Source organism: Crocodylus porosus, unplaced genomic scaffold (genome assembly GCF_001723895.1).
Source record: "Crocodylus porosus isolate Cpor-Errol unplaced genomic scaffold, CroPor_comp1, whole genome shotgun sequence".
In the NCBI taxonomy this organism is placed as follows: Eukaryota; Metazoa; Chordata; order Crocodylia; family Crocodylidae; genus Crocodylus; species Crocodylus porosus.
Window position 1 is genome coordinate 140,607,738 of NW_017728931.1, and position 20,375 is coordinate 140,628,112.

The window sequence follows — 20,375 nt, forward strand, 5'->3', positions numbered from 1 at the left end:
TATATTTTTTTTTTAAAGAAACAGCTTGGCCCTGTCTACAGTATGTAATCATGTTCTGCCTTGGGCTGTGTAGCTTACCTCAAATTACTTCAGAATCATCTAAAAAGATTCATTTTTTCTATTAAAATGATGAATGGGCTAAATGAGGTATGTAATAAATACCGTAGGTTTGTAAACAGACTTCTGTTCTCTTGAGGATGAATGTTTTACCTCATTTGGTAATTCTGCCCGCTGGAATTTTCTAGTGAAGTCATCCTTAAAATGTGGTTAGTACAGGACTGTTAAGAAAGAGCAAGAAGGGTCAGAATATAATCTTCTTATGGAAAATAGGGAACCTCCCCTTGTCAAAGGTAACGAATTGAGGATAGGTAAACCAAATGCACTGCTAAAGTAAAGGTCACTGAATAGCAAGTATATGGGGGAGTTTGCAGCTATTATCCAAGGATGAAGGTGAAACAACTAAGTAGTTAAGACACAAGAGTATGAAACATTGTATTTTAATGAAACATATTTGATTGTGACAAGGGCCACATTCACTTCTAATGTAACCCTACCAACTTCAGTTCCGATATATCAAGGGATGTATTTGGCTTATTGATTTTAGCGTCCAGGAAAATAAAAAGGAGAAATAATATATCTTTCAAATATGATTTTCCTGGGCAAAAATATCCAGTAATCCGATTACTATATTCACCTAAGCTACAAAAATGTTTTTCATAGAAAGATTTTGCTATCACATCGATTTTTTTAAAAACAAAGATGTTAACAGACATGTGTATATGTAGGGGGGAAAATGTTACAAAATGTTTCTTTAAACAAAGATGTAATTCAGTAACATCTTTCCCAATGCTAAACTTGGGACAATACATAAAGGAAACTTTATACTGTTTTAGTATGGATCCAGATTCATAATGAAAAAGATAATCAACTTTAAATGTTATGGTCAGAGCAAAATGTACAAAACAATATTTATCTGCCTCTTCAATGGGAAATGAAACTGTAATGTCACTGGCAGCTCTACAAAACTGTTTTCCAAAATGTAAGATCTTAATGACAGCTCATTTCAGTCCAGGCAGTGAAGCAAATATGTTAACAGTAAGTGCCAGGTCATTATAAGGAGATGGAAATATAACTGGCCTTGTGCACTTTGGTTATCTATAGATTTTTACTTCATGCTCTCCATATCTCACCTTGACACTCATAATGACTTAAGTGATGGAATGTCAATAAGCTATTTATGGCAAAGTTACCACGTTTAAAACCACTCAACAGGAGTAAGCCCAACTGGTTTGTGCACAATTTTGAGTGGAAAAAAAAAGGTTTTAAAACCCTCAACAGTCTCTGAAAATAAGGTTTTCATAGGATGAGATATCCATCATTAACAAATGTTGGTAGGATGCAAAACGAGAATTCTCTAAAGATTCATGAGCACTGAAAGCCCTGCTCTTTGCCAGGACAGATCACACCAATACCAAAACTGAATATATGTTCAGATTGAACTCAAAGACATACCTTAGCAATTGCATCTACTCACAGCAGCTGGGGATAAAAAAAATACACACACACACGTAATACACATCTAGGAAGGCAATGGAGAATTTTTTTTTTAATCTTTCTGATTTCATGACATTTTTCCTCACTATGAGCATGGACATTAGGGCTGTGCAAACCTTCAGTCCCTGATTCGATCTGGTGAAGATTCAGCCTGATTCGGTGGCCGAATCTCCGAATCCAAATCAAATCAAGAGACCCTTTAATCTGGAGACATTCAGAAAGATGTGACGATTCAGACAGAGACAGCTTTAAATGTTTTTTCTACATACCTCAAGGTCCCAGGTGGTTCGTGAACGCTGTAATGCTGGGGCAGACGGAGCGTAGCACAGGAGCACTGGGGGGTCCCCAGAGCACTCGGCAGCAGACCTGGAAGTGAAGCAGAAGCACTTCTGGTCCACTTCCAGTTCTGCCGGAGAGCCCCCTGCACCTCCCCCCCAGCTCAGCAACTGGTGCCTCCTGGGTCAGGGGCAAACCCGGGGTCCTGCGGCTGGTCGCCGAGCCAGGGGGGCCCCCAGCGTGCTCAGTGGTAGATCCGGAAGTGGACCAGAAGTACTTCCAGTCCACTTCCGAGTCCACCACCAATCACCCCCCCACACACACGTGCTGTCTATGGCCCAATCGCTGATTGTCTGAATCGGCAATTAATCTGCAGATTCGGATTCAGCTGAATCGAATTGAGGACAGCGATCCAAATCAACAAAACAAATCACTGTCCCCGATTTGGGCCGAATCCAAATCGAATACGACCTATTTCACGCAGCCCTAATGGGCACCATAAGATATTAAATGCAGAACAACTTATATTGTTTACATTCTTAAAAACATATCACAATAGTAAATGGACACCTCAGACCAATGCAGACATTTGCCAAGTAGGACTTGGAGGTAGGCAGCTGGTTCAAGAAGCAGATACTAGTAAGGGCTGCAGCTGCAAGCTATACTAAGGAAAGATCAGTTTGTGCTAGGTAGGACAGACTTCTACTGACTTCTTCTAGTGAAGACCACTAGAACATGGAGAGGTAAGTATTGTCTTTGCTTTACAAATGTTCTACCCAGCCAAAGCAGCTGGAAAGTAGGTCTGGAAAGGATTTTTCGTTGCAGTACTAGATGCCATGTAATAAGTACAGGGCAGCCTAGAGCAACCCAGAGAGGGCCTTACCTACTTTGCCACATCGCAACTGGAAAAAGGCCAAAAACGAACACTGACTACTGAGAGGCGTCATGCTCCCCCTGCCCACATTTAAGCCCCTTTCTGGTTTCTAGTGAGGAACTCTTCCTGAAGTAGCAAAAGATAGCAGAAACAAAGAAGCATCCTTATCAAGCTGTTGTCTCTCAGTGCTATCACAGCCACTTCCCTATTTGTGCTCTAAATAAGCACTGTACCAAACCTTTTTCTCCTGCTGAGAACGTCCCCGTCCCCTCCTTTGCTCCAACAGTGCATGAGACAAGTCTCTCAAGAGGGATGGGAAGGGAGGGAGGGAGATCATGGATGTTGGAGGCACATAAAAAGTAAGAGAGGAATGCTAGTGCAAGGGAAACACTAATGTTAGTGACAAAGTTTAGAGCTGTAGTTTGACTGGGAATGTTTGAGTGGGATTTTTTTTTTTTTTAATTTTCCAGCTGTGCAGTACAAGCCTTTGCAACCAAAGAATGCATTTGGCAATGTTGTTACATTTGCTCATTGAATCATACATTTTCCCAAGTGCCTGTATCGGGGGTTTCTATATTGACTGCTGCTTTTTAATGCTACTATAATATAAGCATCAAAACAGCAGCAGAATTTGCAGCATGTCTTTTCCTTCAGCATGTTCATACTATTGGTTTTTTATACTTCTACACGCAATTTAACATTCAGTGTTTGGTTGGACACTAACGACCCCGACCTTTCTTCCAAGGCACTTTGGATGAGAACGTAATCAGAACAGTGTCTGTTATTCATGCATAGATATACAATGTAACAACTGCACACTCGGCCATTTTTAAATCATATTAGATAAATACATTTGTAAGAATAGCACTGATGCGATGTTTACTTCCATAACTTTTTTCCTTTAGAGTATTAAAACAATTAAGAAACAACAAAGGAATTTCAGACAGTGATGGAAAGAAGCACAATACTTTACAAACAATATCCAAGACCTGACCCACGGACCTAACAGTCTAGGATCCCTTCTGGATCTAAACAACTGGTATACCAGACCATTTACCATATTTTCTCGTATTCAACACACCCACAAATAAAATCCACACCTTGTTTTTGGAAGGTAGAATGGAGAAAAAGATTTTTCCACAATTAAGGCTCCACAGAGCAGGGATAGAGCCTAAGAGCATTTAAACACATGCTCCAGGTGAGGGGAGTATTGGGGGGAACATAATCAAGGCGCTTCAAACCCCAAGAAGAAAATCAGATTGCCTGCTTAATACACACCCCCCAATTTGGGGGGTGATTTTTGAGGAAAAGGTGTGATGTAGGTGAGAAAATGTGACTTACAGACAGTATGAGAAATCATCATACCATTTTGCAAAGACAAAATATAGATCATCTCTGCCTTAGCAATTATATATGAGAGAGAAAAAAAACAAAACAAAACGTGTGTAAGCAAAGGAGCCAAGAAAAGAGCCTAACTAGGAATAAGGAGTGCTAGAGGAATGGGCTTTTGAGAGATCTGAAGAAGAAATTGAGGATTACTACCCAGAGCTTTGTAGTTAAACTATTTACTTTTAATATTTAGATTTTCGATCATTTTGAGTATGTTTATTAGATTACTGTGGCACTAACACAGGTAGAGATTAATTGCTACTTTGTATTTTAATAATCTGGTCTTCTGAAAGCAACCTTGGAAAATGAATGAATTATAATTCTAATAAGCTACACAGTGCTTCTTACCCATATTTTATAATGTTTTAAAATTTTACAAGTTGAAAAACCAGAATAAAGAAAAGTTAAATAAAATCCCCAAGCTGCTCAGCAAGACACTGGCACAGGTTAGAGACTTGGCCTGTTTCCAAGTGCAAAATCTATGCTCCAGCCAACAAGGCATATTGTCTCCATATGCAAAGCATGTGTTGGCCATATCTGACTCTCTCAGATGTCGTGTGAAAGCACCTTCGTCTCCAGAGAGCAGCGATTCTCAACCAGGGCAACAAAAGACCCCTTTAAATGTACTGCACAACATTAGTACTTATACATGGGAACACTCACACAATTTATCAAACTCGGAGATTTCAAATAAAAATCCATACTATCAAAAACAATCTAACCTGTTGTGATCTTTTTTAGTTTTTTGCAACAGAAGAGTTGCTACAGTTGAAAAGCAAATGAAATGTGGTTTCTTCTATAGTTGAAAAGCAAGTGAAATGTAGTTTTGAAATAGTGTGCCGCTCAATTCAAAAGTTATGAAAATGTGTCTTGAGTCTAAAAAGGTTGAGGACTACTGTCGTAGAGCAACAGCATACTGAATTAAGGTTTACCATAATGGAGAGCTTGTATGATTTTTAAACACTGCTTCATATCATTGCCTGCATTCCCAACATTTACATCCTCTCCCACTTCACATCCAGCATTATCTGGGCTTGAAACAACACCCTCCACGAGATAAGTACAAAATTAATCAACCTACTTTGTCGCTTGCTAGGTCATCCAGCCAATATATTCTCGGCTAAGTGAAAACTAAAGATGAAAGGTGACATATCTGTTAAATGAATGTGTTATAAATTTGCTAGGAGAAAACCCTGTGCCTTCAAGAAAAATTAAAAAGACCTGCTCTGCATACATTTGATATTTTCAGGCACGGAGAGTGACATGCACCTCACAAAAGCATGAAGCCAGTTACAAATGCAAAATGCCTATTGCTCCATGCAACCCCCCTCCACCCCACTTTGATTGCTATATTAAATCTCCAGCTCTTCTTTAGTCTCAAGCCCTGAAGACTGTCTGCTTTATAAAGATATTAGAGACTCTAGGATCAAATGCATAATAAATGTGCCCTGTACAAAACTCCCTTCCATTTTCCCTTTGTTCCCCCATTGTTAAACACAGTGATGGGGATCAACTGATTTCCCCTCTACAATTAACTGTATCTCAATAGAACTGCATGCATACAGTTCATGACAAGCTCTGAGACGATGTACAATAAGCATGAGTTCTCTGTGCTTAGTCAAGTGATTTTTTTCCAGATCAGTTAGGATTCAAAAAAATACCATTTACTCATGCATTTGTTATATGGGGTAACCATCCGTTTATAGTTTTCAGAAGGGACAAATTTCCACAATCGCTTTTGCAGCACTAGGCAGTAAGGCCACCAAATCCTACAAATACTTATACGTATCCCTAACATTACTCACATGAATGGTCTCATTGATTTCAAAGGGAAAACTCATGCGAGTGAACTGAAGTAAATGCATACAGGTTTCTAAGATGCAGGCTTCATTTTTTTCCCCCAACTTGAAAATGCCCATATCACAGTTTATACTCAAGTGCTTTCTAGCAAAGCAATGCCTCCATACCGCAAAGAATTGTCATAGGGATTTCATCCTGAGAATACAGGCAGTTGCAGCAATCGCTGTGGGAAGCTACAAATCTGCCAGACATCTGAAAGGGACGGCAATCTACAGTGTCAATTCCCAGCAAAAAACAGCCAGCTGTATTTCACAAGCTGGAAGCCAAAGAGGTTTTATATATATAAATCTATACTGGGAGTCTGTGTTGAAGAACTGTATTTCACCGGAGCATGTGATTATATCACACACACATATATATAAAAATCACATGCTCCGGTGCAATGCAGGTCTTCAACACAGACTTCCAATAAGCTGGCACTAAGATTTGGGGCACAGCCATCCAAAATTACTCACATATGGTTTAGGTTTCCAGTTTAAGGTAGTTAGGAAAAAAAAATACACCTTTGAAATCCTCAGTCAGTCAATTATTTTGCCCAGGAAGACTGTCCTGTTGCCATCCCTTCATTATTAAGCGTGCATGGATCAAGTTTTCAGTCATGTAGCATTCCTAACTTCACATCACATAATCTACCTAGATGTACAAAGTACTTAAGTAGAACCAGGCCAGGATTTTAGCCTCCCCTCCTTTAAAAGAAAATTTAGTTAAGGGATTCAAATGCTATCTACACACACGCAAAAAAATCCTGCCGCAACATCACAAGTTCAGGACACTAAAAAAAGTGCACAATGATTTTAAATCATCTATTTGTACAAGGACTGTGAAGTGACAGGAGAAATATCAGCAAAAATGAATTTCACCGTAAGAAAAAAACTTTGCAAGCAAAAGAAAAAACACCAGTTCTCTAGATTTTATAGTTTGCCAAAGGCAAGGAAAGATTTAAGACATAACCATTTCTTCTGACACATGCATTTTTACACGACGTTTCCGCCACTTACAAAACGCTCCGCCTTCACGCGCTCCTCTTCGGTTGCGGCTCTCTCTCGGAGAATGGCTCTGGTCAGGTGCTCATTTGAAGCAGTTCGCTCTCGCTCCAGGACTTTGCCGAGTTCATCACGCACGTACATCTGATCCTGTTTCAACCTACAGTACAAATGGGGGGAAGGGGGAAAACAAAAGCACTATTATAAAAAAGGAGTAGTTGTGACGACACTGAACTATCAGAAACTTTTATATTATTACGTTCCAAATCTGTAACACGCAAAATTCTCCATCTTGACACAGAACTGAAATGGTAACAGCATTCCTTCCAACACTGGGAAAAATAATAGAAAAATAATATTGGGCCCTTTTAAACAATAGAAAACCGACTATTAAAAAAGTCAGCAATTTCCACAATGTTTTATTCCCTATTGCAGAACAGGTGAGCATGCATTTGCCCTGCAGTACTCTGCTCTGCTCCTGTTGCTGCAAGCTATAGCTATAGCTAATTCGCGATTTCATGGCAACTGTGAAATCCACAACTGTCCACAAAAATCAACTTTAAAAAAAAAAAAGTAATAAAACGCTGGCTCCCCAGGGGGAGCCAATGATCCTTGCTGCCTCAGAGCCAGCCCAGGAGGGGATGGCACTTGATGGCAGGGTAGCAGCAAGATGGCAGCCACCCTTTAGACCCTCCTCCCCCCTTGGGGCCTCTCCACCAATCAGCGATCAGGGGCGGGGCCACACAGAGGGCAGCCAGCAGCAAAGATGGCAGCCTGCCTCTCATCCCTCCTCCCACCAGGGCTACTCTGCCAATCAGCAGTCAGGGGCAGGGCCACCAGGAAACGTCCATGAAATCAGCTCTTCGTGCCGCGACTAAGCCGCAAAAATGTCTTTGCCTGGCTGCAAATTAAGTAGGTCCCTAGCTATAACCGCACTGTGCATCAGCACAGCCACCTGCAGAAAGGGCATTAAAACTATGCCAAACCTAATTAATATTTGCACAGCAATATGAAAGCGTGAGATGCTGATAGCTATTTAACAGCAAAGGATTACTATTTCCTGAGCTTGTTAAAACAGATTTTGTCCACACAAGACACCAGGCCCAGGGCGTTCTGAACTTGATCACATGTTGTTTAACAAACCCATTAGGATTAATGAAAATCCATACAAAAATAACTTTATGAGCACACCATATATAATTTTACATGTATGGAGCTATACATTTGATTTACATGTATGTATTTATACATAAATGTGAATAAAATGTATATGTCCGTAGACACCCCCCCTTCAGATATATAAAGAAGACTAGTTCATAAAATAAACCTACTTCACATGTTACATTACACCAAAAACCAAGATGACAACATTTGAGAGTTCTCTGCCAGTAAAGGAATATCAAACACAGTTTTTCAAACAGGCTTTTGAAAAACAGTGAAGGAGACAGGGCTTCAGAAATTTCCCTGCATTTATGCATTACCAAGGGAGATTCAGAGAACAAATTATAATGTGCAGGGTCACTTTGTAAAAAAGTACCAGCATTATAGTACATTAAATTCTTCCCCAAGGAAAAGATTTAAAAGGGGGGTGGGGAGAAAAGAGAATTAGAACATGTATTACTTTTGTGCTCAGACAACCCTCTGAAACACAGCAACCAACTGGGAGTCTTTATAAAGTTTATTAAGCAGCATCTTCAATTACTCCAGCAGAAAGTCAGATTATGCAGACACGGACCAAATTCCATTAAGTGATTTCCCAAGATCCCCCAAATTATTCCAGCAGCATCAATACATCAAATCTTTTGCACAATCAATAACGCAGTCAAAACACACCACTCTTCTTGCAGATTACAGAAATGCTGTTTTGCCTAGAGAAGGGGTGTCAAAATAGAAGTCTCAGCAGTCCTTTTTTGTTAAGAAACAGTAAAAGCTACATTTAGATGTTTCAGAGACTAAAGTACACCCCATGTCACCTTCTGTGGATTCTTCTCCCTGCATTTATTTGCCTCTAAAAGTTTGCTTTTTTTTTTAAAGCACAAGATACCTACTTTTACCTCACTCCACATACTAATTACTCTATTTAAGTGGCTGCTCAAGTTCTTCACATTTGCCTGCCTGCTTTAAAGAAACCTCAGGCTTCTCGCTCAGATTCATGCCTCTTCCTTCTTTTATTTGACATTAGCCCAGTTAGTCTTTGAGACTTCTCTTTCCTGCCTTCAGAATTATGCACCTCAACGAGGTCTCCTCTTAATCTCTCTTCCAAAGAGCAGAAAGTCAGTTTTCCTAAGCCTTCTAAATAATAGGTTCCTATCTCCCAGGTAAGTTGTTTGATGACTTAGCCTGACTGCTGTTATGTTCAACTTCCCTGCTAAGAATACTATAGAGAAAATGGAAACGTTCCTTTCTGCTTCTACCAGAACGCTGCATGTCCATTCTTATGAACCCGATTTAGGGCTGTCCTGTCTGACCTGATCTAACCTGCTATCATCACCTGGCTCCAGGACTTTAGATGTTTTTGTTTAAAAACTGAAGACTCCCACAGAATTAACAGGAATGCCAAGGCAGTGAGTACATGCAGTCACAGAAGGCACCACAGTAAAAAGCATAGAGAAATCCTAGCAAGGTATAGACTAGCAAAAAAAAAAAAAATGGTGTGGCAGAATAGCATCTCTGTCTCTTCCCAAGCTCTGCTATCTGACAATTTGGTTACCATGGTCACTGCAGAGGGCAAACGCCTCTGGCCCCATCGGCTTCAGCTAACCCTGAGTTGTACCTGAGCTGAATACATTCCTGAGGGTAGAAACCTGCTCCCTCTGCCTATGTAACTGGCCTCACACACCTGGGCGGGCGCTTAAACTCCCTATTGTTCCAAGCAATGCCAGCATGCCTGGGAGGGGGCTAAAGACTCTGCCAGTCTACCTGGCAACCAGTGATGCATTTCAATTGGTTGGCTGGAAGCTTAGGTACAAAGGAGAGCTTTATTTTTAGTCTTCAGATCTTCTCTTCCAGGAATTCCGTCAAGTGACACTTCATACGTTTACAGAAAAAATTGACAAAACAATTTACGTCCTGCTTACAAACTCCCCCTTCATCCTGTTCTGAGTCTGCTGGGTTTCACGTGGAGTTGCCTGCTTAGCTTCTAAGCTTTTTGCCTTGGATGGCCTTGCTCCCTTGTCTAGGTTCAGGACTTCACTATGTGCAATAATCGAAGGCAAGAAGACTCTCCCTCACGCTCAGCTGGAGGCTGCCATTTTACTCGCAATGCACAGCACTTGCACAGACTCTGAAAACAACCAGTACAACCAAATCACAAAACAGTTCTACTTTCTTATCCCTAGGAAACAAAAGCTTGCTCCTTTTTGCACCCAGGATAAGTTTTAGGTAAACACTCTTGTTTTTCGTTCTACTTGTTGACCTTCTAGTCACTAATTCTTTCTACTTTTGAGCTAATGAAGACACTTGGCTCTGGATTTAGGACCCAGAGGCCTTGTTCCGGGTCCCTCTCCTTCTCCTGCTCCCCCCCACCCAGGCTGACCATGACTTTTCCATTCGATAACAGGCAAATTGATTGATGCACAGTGATAACAGAAAAGCAGCAATACAAATAATCAAGCAATTCTATGCCTCTCCCAAATCCTAGGGCTGTCATCAGAGTCAAAGTACATCTGGCCAGGACGCAATCTCCACTCTGAGGCTCTTTCTTAGGTGTTAGCCGTCAGATGTTAGCAGCCTGAAGGTGGGATGCTAAGGTCCACACCCCCCACCTCTAGCAGGATGGATGAGACAGGCTAGTGGTGTGCCCTCTGTCCAGAGTGGCCTCAGGGACCCTTCCTGGGAGACAGGGATAGTGACAGGGATCCCTCAGGAAGGAGGATCAGGAGGGACAAGAAGGAGGAAGAGACAGGGAGGGACAAGGGAGGGCTCACCCTTTGTTACTCTCAAGTCTCTGCTTTTGTACTCTCCTTGCCTCCTGATGACTCTTCATCCATGGCTATCTCTGGCTGGTTGTCTCTCTGTGGTCTCATGTCCACGTAGCCTTCTGGGCCTTCTCCTAATTTAGTTTGTTCCCCCAAAACTGGGACTCGGGCCCCCCTGCTCTGGGGCCTTGTTAGCTGGTGTCACTTTATCTCATGTTATGGAACAATATGGTATATGCTCCCAGTTCCAAGACTGTTTTCCAGACTATGTATTCTTGGTGGCCTTGGTGTGTTAGCCAGCCTGTCTGCTTCCAGGGCTGCGAGAAACTTTGTGTTCAAGAGCTAAGCTTTTTAGAAATTAATTAATCCCTGATGCCCATCCTGAACCATTCTAATGTGCGCGCGCACACACACACACACACACCCCGCCCCCCATAAGCCAATTCCCAAAAAGCATTTCCAAGCCAACAGACACCAGGGTAACTAGCCATGCCAGAGTTTCTAGAACTAGGATCCCTAATCTTTTCAATTAGAACATTGAGAACTACTTACTCAAAGTACCAAAGCAGTACAGGAGATATTTTGAGTGATTTTCTTCTGAAGAAACCTAGGTAAGGTAACAGACCGGACCATTTCATGATCTAACAAGTTACACAGCTCTGTCAGGAGGAAGATATTTATTCTGCATTTTCCCTTTCATATCTCTGAATTTATATCCTTCTAAATTATCTGAAAAATTCCTTGTCCATTTTTGGTGTTGTGTTTCTTGGAAGGTATACATTAACTAAACGATACTAATTCATTGCCAATCGCCCAAGGTGTTCATATTCTGCCTGCAATTAATCAGCTCAGAATGAAACACTACATTTTAGGAACCGGAACTCTACAACTAAGACTATGTCATATAGCCATGATTTGAAGCCCTTGAATAAGCCACTTAGGCTTTTCCAACGTATAGGAGGGCATATTTTTTTCATAATTCACTTTCCTATATTACCCCCATTCTCTTTTTTAAACTACAATAAGGTGAAACATAACAGACGTTTGACTAACAAACTGAAATAATATTTACCATAGACTACATAAGGTGTGGAAGCTGAGGAAACAGAGAAGGAGACTGTGAAATGTATTTTTCCTCAAAAAAGTTTACATTTTAATGAAAATTTTCACCTCGCCTACAGACTGCTTCTACACCATCTGATCAAAACAAGTTCAGAAGAAAGAAAAGGTACGTTGCAAGAAGTCTTGGCAGAGCTCGTAAGAGGATCCTTAACAGATATATCTATTCCCTTTTCATTATCTTCCCCAATCCAAGTTCACATGGTCTGAAATACTTCTCCCCAAGCACAAAGCACTAACCTCCCTTGAATCTGCTCTTCACTTTCTGAAACACCTTCTGGAGTTGTTCATGCAAGACAAGTTTTACTTATAAAACCATTTCAAACACCTATCATGACTCATTTAAATTTGTCAGTTTTCAGCAAAACTTTATTATTTAAATGTAAGCTTCACTTATTTGCATTATGTAATTGGGTGGCTTGTAGAAGCTTAACGAAACAAACACACGTCAGTTCTACCCTAAAGTCTCAGAAACTTGCTAACATTGACTTACAGTAGTTGTTTTCTTCCCAGTGTTATAAACTCATTTTACTGGAATACCACATGTACTTCTCCAGAATGAGAGCAAACACCCGCTAAATCTTCAGTAATGAATTATATTACGACCTTCCCCACACTGAATATTCAGGCCCACAATTTATATGCAGGTACACAGTTACATATCAGAACTTGTCAGATTTATCTAATACTTTAAGAAGTCTATATAAATAAAGAGCATGCAATGAAAATTTTAATTATACTAAAATAAAAGGCTCAGTGTAATAACTCCCATGTTTAACCAGGAACCTCCAATTCACATAAGGTGACAGAGTTATAAGAAAAAAAAGGGGTGAAAAAACAAGCAACTACACCCTTATACTGCTCATTTGTATTCACAAGGAAATTATTTCGATGTCTGAGAAACTGCTGAAACAGCAGTTAAAGACTGCTTGCTATACATTTTTAAAAAGAAAAGTTGATAACTTGTAATTCCACAAACTATTAGGTTATAAAATATTGACCACTTAAAACGTGTACTGCCTTCCGGTTACATTATCTCATTCAGTGAAACCAAACAAACAGCAGTGATCTTGTCACTGGCTTATTATAATTAGTTAGAGGCACGTGTTTAATGCCAACAGAACTTCTCATAGATTGAGATTTAGAACAAATGCTTAACATTATTTCCCATTCGCAGCTACTTTATAGTTTAAGATGACACACGTGAGATGGTCTGTAGGCCACTATGAAGAGCAATAATCCCCCTCATTTCTACAGAACCCTCCACCTTCGGATCTCAAAGCTCTTATATAAAATTTCATTCCCATTACAATTACTGTAAGTAAACATCCTCTACCAATTAGGAAAGTGAGGTATACAGACTAAATGGTTTACCTAAATCAGGCCTGTGCATATTTGGATCTACGTCAGATCTCCGGTCACCCTGCTTAAGTGATCAACAACTGTCCCCCATTCCACTAAATGAAAAGTTTAGCAACAGCTATAGCCCAAAGTATTGATTTTCTCACTGTAATGACCAAAATTAGAATATTAAAGTAATAAATAGGTACATTTTCTAAAGCAGAGCTGTTTCAGGCACACAGCTCCATGCAAGTCAAGAGAGATCAAACAATACTTTCAACTTCCTTGTTTTGAAGGGGCGCAAATGTAAACACCAAACAAAATAAAACATGATCCAGACCTCCTTGAAATTTCCTCTGAGTAATAAGGTCCACACATCTTTTACAATGGTAATTTACCCTACTAGCAGCCCGAGGGATGGAAAATGTTCTGTGAACTTCCATGGCTATGTAACTTAAGAAAGATTTGTATAAGATGTTAATTACATTTTAAGGAAAAAACATGGCATTTATTGACAATTTAATCAAATGCCTCAAAGTTAGTTTCCATTTCTGTTCTGGATGATCTGTTGATCTCACAGGTGCAGTGGTTCAGTGGTCCTTATAAAAGGAAATCTTCATAAGATTTTTTTTCTTGTTCTTGCTTCTAAGCTCCAGAGATAGGATTCTTCTAACAATGTTCTTAATAGGTAAAAGTTAAATCATCCCTTGGATGGGGATATCCAAAACACAGTTGATCATATGATTATTTTCATCTTGCCTTCCGTTGAAATACTAACATGTTGAGAAGACTTTAGATAAAAGAGAGGATATGAATTGGTGAAAATCAAATGATGGACAGACTGAACACAGCAAACATGCGTATCAATAACTACGTGACCATCGAGAACATGTTAATGCAGGAGATGAGACTGCTCTGTTTAAGATTGTCACTGCTGCTAAAGACTGGATCTCAATGCTTATCCAGACAAGAAATATTCCTTGAATTTACCTAAGGAATGAATGCTATGAGAGCTGTGAAGACCAGCTGTTTGACTTAAAAATACGTTACTGGGTCCATCACATTTGGAATAAAAAGCGTTAATTTTGAATCAACTGACTGAGGCAGTAGCCACCACAGGGCTTATTCTAATGGACAGTAAGTCACCTACCCAAGGTTCAGTGAGCATACAAGGGCGTACCAAGCTCATTCCCCATAAGCATGGAGAGAGGATGCATTTGCACAAGTGTAATTCACACTATTTCTGTACACTGATGTAAATTATACCAGAATAAAATGCAGACCAAACAAGAAGCTGTTCCAGTTACCTGCATGTAGAAGGTGCTATTACTAGGTGGTGAAATAGCAGCAAATAGCCCATTTGCACTGAGCAAATCATTACCATAGGCTGGGATTGCAGAAGACTACATCTACATTTGTGTACAATTTAAACCAGAATATCTTTATTACAGATTTTTCTGAGAGAAACTTTATCTCAGCTTCAATATACTTATGGTAAAGTAGGGGTTTAGCGTACATGTCCATTGCAAGTGGTGTAAATTTGTCTGCCCAAGCCTTTTGATCTCTCAGTTGGAAATAAATGGATACCCTAAGGAAGCATTTAATGTTAGAGATGTACAAACATCTTTTTCTCGACCATGCTGAGAACATTATATTGCTGTTCTACTGGGGTGCTCCACAAGATAAATGACAATAAAACTCTTCTGCTCAAACTCAAGGCCATTTTTAATTGGTTTTAGCATATAAATTAAGCTAAAGAGTTTAAATTAGCCGGTAAAGCAGCTTCTAGTTGTCTTTTCTTTTGGAGTCCATAACAGAAATAATCACTTCATCTGCATACTCATTTCAAACCTGTCTGCTCTCAGATGGATGACTACTTTTTACAAGAAGCAGATGCCCTCTGTGAAATAGGGGCAACTGAAAAAAACCTCAAGCTAAGTTTATCAGGTTTGACAGCCACTACCGATAAGGACAGAGGAGCCAACATCAATGGGAGGGGCCCTGAGGCTGTCTTTTGTATTGTCCTGAGAAGCAGTGGAAGAGGTGGGAAAAGAAATAGCTGGGACAGCTCAAAGTGATGCACTGGTTGCAGCGATCAGAACAGTTATCCAGGAAAGGTGTCATGTCCCATAACCTAAATTAAGTATGCCGTTTTACTTCGGAGACCCCATGCTCCAAAACCTTAATACAAGGAAGGTCCTTTAAAGACAAGTATGATTCTCTACATTAGCTGGGTTTTTGGTTGTAGAGAGAATACACAAGCTAAATCTCTCAGTAAGATGGAGCGTCATACAAACATACTCTTTTGGTACCATGCAAACTCCAGATCATTGGGACATGTTAAGATACAAGAAAGCAAAATTCCCACCAGGTTTTTGTTTCTGTGACTCTAGTTGTTTTCCAATATTGCCACACTCTTCTGTTAAGATACTTCTTAGAGGAGATCTTTTACCAGCTTGGCTTCATCAGCTCAGGCCTCTGATTTTCTTCACTCCCTGTACAATCCCTTTTCTTAAATTAAAGAGTTTCTAAAAATGCCACGGCATTTTTACTTCAGCCTTCTCAGAAATACTGTCCAGGGAGAAAGAGTCCTTTTCCTTTCTTATAGCTAGTATAACTGTTTATAACAGGGGTACTCACCCCCACCCCCAGCCTGCAAGCCAGCCCCAGCCCCCCAAGTCTCCTCAAGGGTTTAGAAATTTGGTGGCAGTGGAGCCTTAGGCCCTGTGCACTGGATCAAGTGCCCGATCCCAGCACACAAGGCCAGGTGGGCACAGCATCAGGCCACTGGGGCCAAATCCCAGCATGCAAGGCAGTGCCAGGCCTCCAGGACTCGATTCCCATGCCTAGGGGAGGGAAGTGGACAGCACCATACCCCAACCTAGCCCATACACCAGCCCTATACCAGTCATTTGGCCCAAAAAGCCAAAAGGTTGACCACCACTAGCTTACAGGAGCTTCAAAAAACCGTGGGAACACATGTAAAAATTACGTAGGAAATATCAAAGCTGGAAACAGAAAAGCAGCCGTGATATCTATACAAAATAAGATTTTTGTGAGGATGGAAAAAGTGAAATGCTTTCAAGACAAATTCCATTTTCAATTTTTGCTTAGGATGTTGCAAATAAGAGCCTGCTCTTCTTGTCCCAATTTGGAGGGCCAGAAAAAAAGATGGAAAAAGGCTTATAGGGTTTACATGTGAAAGAGAGTGGAGACTTCGTGCAGGTAATGTTCTTTCCTTTAATAGCAAAGATTTAAGTGTGGAGTAGAGTTGTTCATAAAATCTTGCTCAGTTAAAGCTATCCCCTCCAATACTGGCAGCAACAAATCACCCTGTATTTGTTCTGGCTTCCCTTTGAAAAAACGGTATTTTCTGTCGTTGCACGTCCCAGAACTCTTCAACTTCTTTTATGACCTATACTCCTGTCTCAAGTGTCAGGCAAGATCAAGATTTTATGGCAACTTTTCTAATGACTCTAAATAGCCTTCAAACTTCCTATTGCATTCCCACTGTATCACTAAGAGAAGAGCTGTCTGAAAATCTGATCTTGAATGAGTCAGTGTAATACTGATGTGAATCCCATTTCTTTTAAACAAAGTTTGAAGCAGCCATATGTATGCATTAGCACTGTCTGTAGAAGCATGCAGAGGCACTACGCCAGTCATAGAAAATTAGGGCTGAAAAGGGGCCGCCAGAGGTCGACTAGTCTAACCCCCTACCTGAGGCAGGATCATCCCTATCCAAACCAGCCCATCCAGAGCATCATCCACCCAAACTCTACATAAGACTACCATCAACCCTGACACCCCAAGACCCTAATATGCCACACACTGGGAGAGCAGGGGAGCCATGGCAGCCACTGCCCTGCTTCTGGGAACTGTTGTCAATATGTGCCCAAGAGATCCCACGTAGAGGGCCATGTCCACTGCTACAGAGGAAGGGAAGCCCCCCCACAGTCCGTGCCAATCTGACCACGGGGTTAAATTCCTTCCTAACCCCAAACATGGCAAATCAGTCTGATCCTGAGCAGAGGGACAAGACCACCTAGCAGAACATAGGCATCGTTACACCTAGACCATCCCCAACCAGTGGCTCTTCTCAAACACCTCCAGTGATGGAGAGGCAGCAGCTTCCCTAGGCGTTTATTCCACTGTCTCACTGTTTGAACAGAGAAAAGTTTTTTACTTTACTGTCACTGGTCTGCATCTTCCTTCCTCTCTGCAGTATGAAAGAAAAAGCGCTTTCCCTCTTTTTTCTGGCAGCTTGTATTTGGTTGTTCAGGTTGGCTTGATGCCCCCTAAGAATTTCTCAGCCTAAGGAAAAAGGAGGAGACAATGTTTGCTACACGAGAAGGACTTCCGTAGCAAGGAATCCACTATTCAAGGAAAAAAAAAATCTCCCCTTATTAGACATATACAGCCACTGGCCAGCAGGCAAAATAGCTATAGGCCTCTTCAGTAATAATACAAGGTGAACTGTTGAAGGGTACGTCACAAAGAACCTTTCAGTCTGATAGAATAGAAGCTGCTATGGATGAGAGGGAAAGAGAGCAACGGTAGACCAAAAAACCCCCTCAATGCCAGACCATTTGAGGTTAGACTCCTCATCACTCCATAGCCATCTACTGGGGATACGGTAGTAACAGAGCCTGGAAGCAACCGCCTGGACCGCAGCCCCTAGGATTCTGCAGCAAACAACAATCCACTACTTTCCCAACCTTTTATACATGACAGGAAATCCCCATCCTACCCTTGCAGCTCTCTAGGATGCATCAGGACAGATGCACAGCTAGCTGCTCTAGGGAACCGACAGAACTCCAAGCTGGATTTTGCAGTACTCACTCTTCCAAATCCTTACCGACTTAGTTGGTTCAGGTTTTGTTGGCAAAATAGTTCAACTAAACAACTCTAGCTACACTGAAGAATGCTCCTTTTCCTCCCATGAGAAAGAGGCATTCTTTTTTGTGGGCGGTGGGCTTTCTGCACTGATACCTTATGGTGCACTCTGGAAAGAAAAGCTGGGGAAACCGTGCTGATCATATTATTTATTTCCCCTTTGAGAGTTTATACCCATAAGTATGCTTCACAGGGGAAAGCAAAACTAAGCTCTCCTGCCCAGTCTCCAGCATCCATGCCGAATCTAGTGCCCTCTTCCTAGAGCCCCAGGGGAGCAGAGGAAGTGAGGAGGCAGTTGAGCTTGGCATCACAGACTAGGTCACTGTTGCAGGGACTCAGGTCTTGCACCCCTTCTAGCTTCACTCCCCTCCAAAAGACAGAGAAGCAGGTCTGCTTACCCCAACAGTCAGATCTCTTTTGGGAACCCTAAGTGCTTCCCTTCCAGTCTGGGGTAGGGTCTGAGGCAACCCCATCCAGCCTGGACTACTTCCTAGCTAGCAGAGTCAGGCTCTCCAATCCTGCTTGGCTTACTCCTTTCCCTGAAGGAAAATGAGGCTTTTAAGTAGTACCTGCATCCTTTTCCTTGAGCAGGCCTGGCTCCCCAACAAAGCAGAAAGGTACACATCTTCCTTTTTTCTCCAGCTTGGTGGCCCCTTAAAGTCTGCAGGTGCCAGCTGCTGCAGACACCTCCGATGGGGAAGCCGAGCTGAGGACACAATCTTCCCCCAAATCAAATGCAGCACTGGGTCACACAACAAGGAATTAAACAAATTACTGAACCAAATGGTTGACCTAAAACATGTGGAATATGGCCTGGATTTCCATGCAAAAACACGGTGGCACAGAGCTCTAGTTACACATACCGACTAGCCAGAGGGTCAGGAAAAGTGAAGGGAACTTCAGGGGACAAAGTGTGCTCCCACTGCCAGCAACTGATAGGTCTGGTTTTGCCCTCGCTTCGCAAGGCAACTGCAGTACTTACTATTGTGAAGATAGGCAAATCTTAGCCCAGAGGAAGAGGCACATTTTATAAGTTTGCATTTGATGTGCATAGTTACAGTATTTTCAAGCATGCCACAACCCCCCAAATCAACCACCCACATTCTGGGGAGGGCAGAATGAAGAAACAATGCTTTTTCCAGTTATGGCCAGGGATCCTGACTGTGGCAAGCTATGTGAGAGGATAACAGTGAAGCCCTGATTTTGAAGGGTGGCAGAGGGAGAAGCCAGGCATCTCTCCACTTCTTACAGCAGCCGCTCTCTCCTCCTACTTCTCCACGCTTGTATTCCAGAAAAGAATCCACTCCCCCACTTACGATACGCACCCCTGTTTTGGAAGGATGATTTTTGAAGGAAAGATGGTGTATTATGTGGGTAAATGCAATACTCCCCATTTCATTGCAGTTTATTCAGAGGACAGAGTTTGGCATAATGCTTGTAGAACCTAAAGATTAATGGAGAAACCGCCCACAGATTACTGGTCTTTACTTGATCTTTAAAACCATGCCAAAATGAGACAAAACATCTTCTGAGGATGGTCCACCTCTGTGCGATTCTACTGAAAATGTACCCAAGTTTTCTCAAGAAACAACCTTGCACTGACATGGATGAAATGACTTTAAAAATGCTCTTAATCTTTAATATCTGTGGGATACAATCTGCTCTTAGCTATGCATGAGCAAGCACCAGATATCAAGAGAAGCTGCACATGCATATCTGAAACAGCTACCCCTGCTATTCTCTCGAGAAAGTCTTCAGAGCAAAGCCAATCTGCATGGAAACGTCTCATGCAGAGACTCACATTGTTCCACTGCGATCATACAGGCTGCAGAGTCTGAGGTCCAGGATACCGAACTGTAAGAGGTCAGTGAATGCCTGTCCCTCTCCTCCCCCTTTTTCCATTTCAAAGACAAATATAATGAAGTTAGAGGTTCTACATAAGCTAGACCACAGGTTTTTGAGGTCTTACAAGATGATCATAACAGTCCTTTCCAGCCTTAAAAACCATGAAATCTAAGCATTCTGACTAGTTCTGCTACTATTACCTATGTGAGAGACTTGCCAGGTTGCAACCCTAATACAATACAGAGCATGTATCTGTGGCACAAGGTAGAGATACCCAAATTAGCTGTGCATGTGCTAACTCCAGAAAAGGAAACAATATAG

At 41.5% G+C, this 20,375-nt stretch overlaps 1 protein-coding gene across 7 annotated transcripts in view; it reads right to left on the reverse strand.

Moving 5' to 3' along the window:
* CHCHD3 (coiled-coil-helix-coiled-coil-helix domain containing 3) overlaps window positions 1–20,375 on the reverse strand; it is a 222,905-nt gene that overhangs the window by 132,359 nt on the left and 70,171 nt on the right. For all 7 annotated transcript variants that reach the window (XM_019543767.1, XM_019543771.1, XM_019543770.1 and 4 more), the window contains exon 4: window positions 6,952–7,096. In XM_019543767.1, coding sequence (XP_019399312.1) covers window positions 6,952–7,096 — 145 coding nt within the window. The remainder of the gene's footprint in view (window positions 1–6,951; window positions 7,097–20,375) is intronic.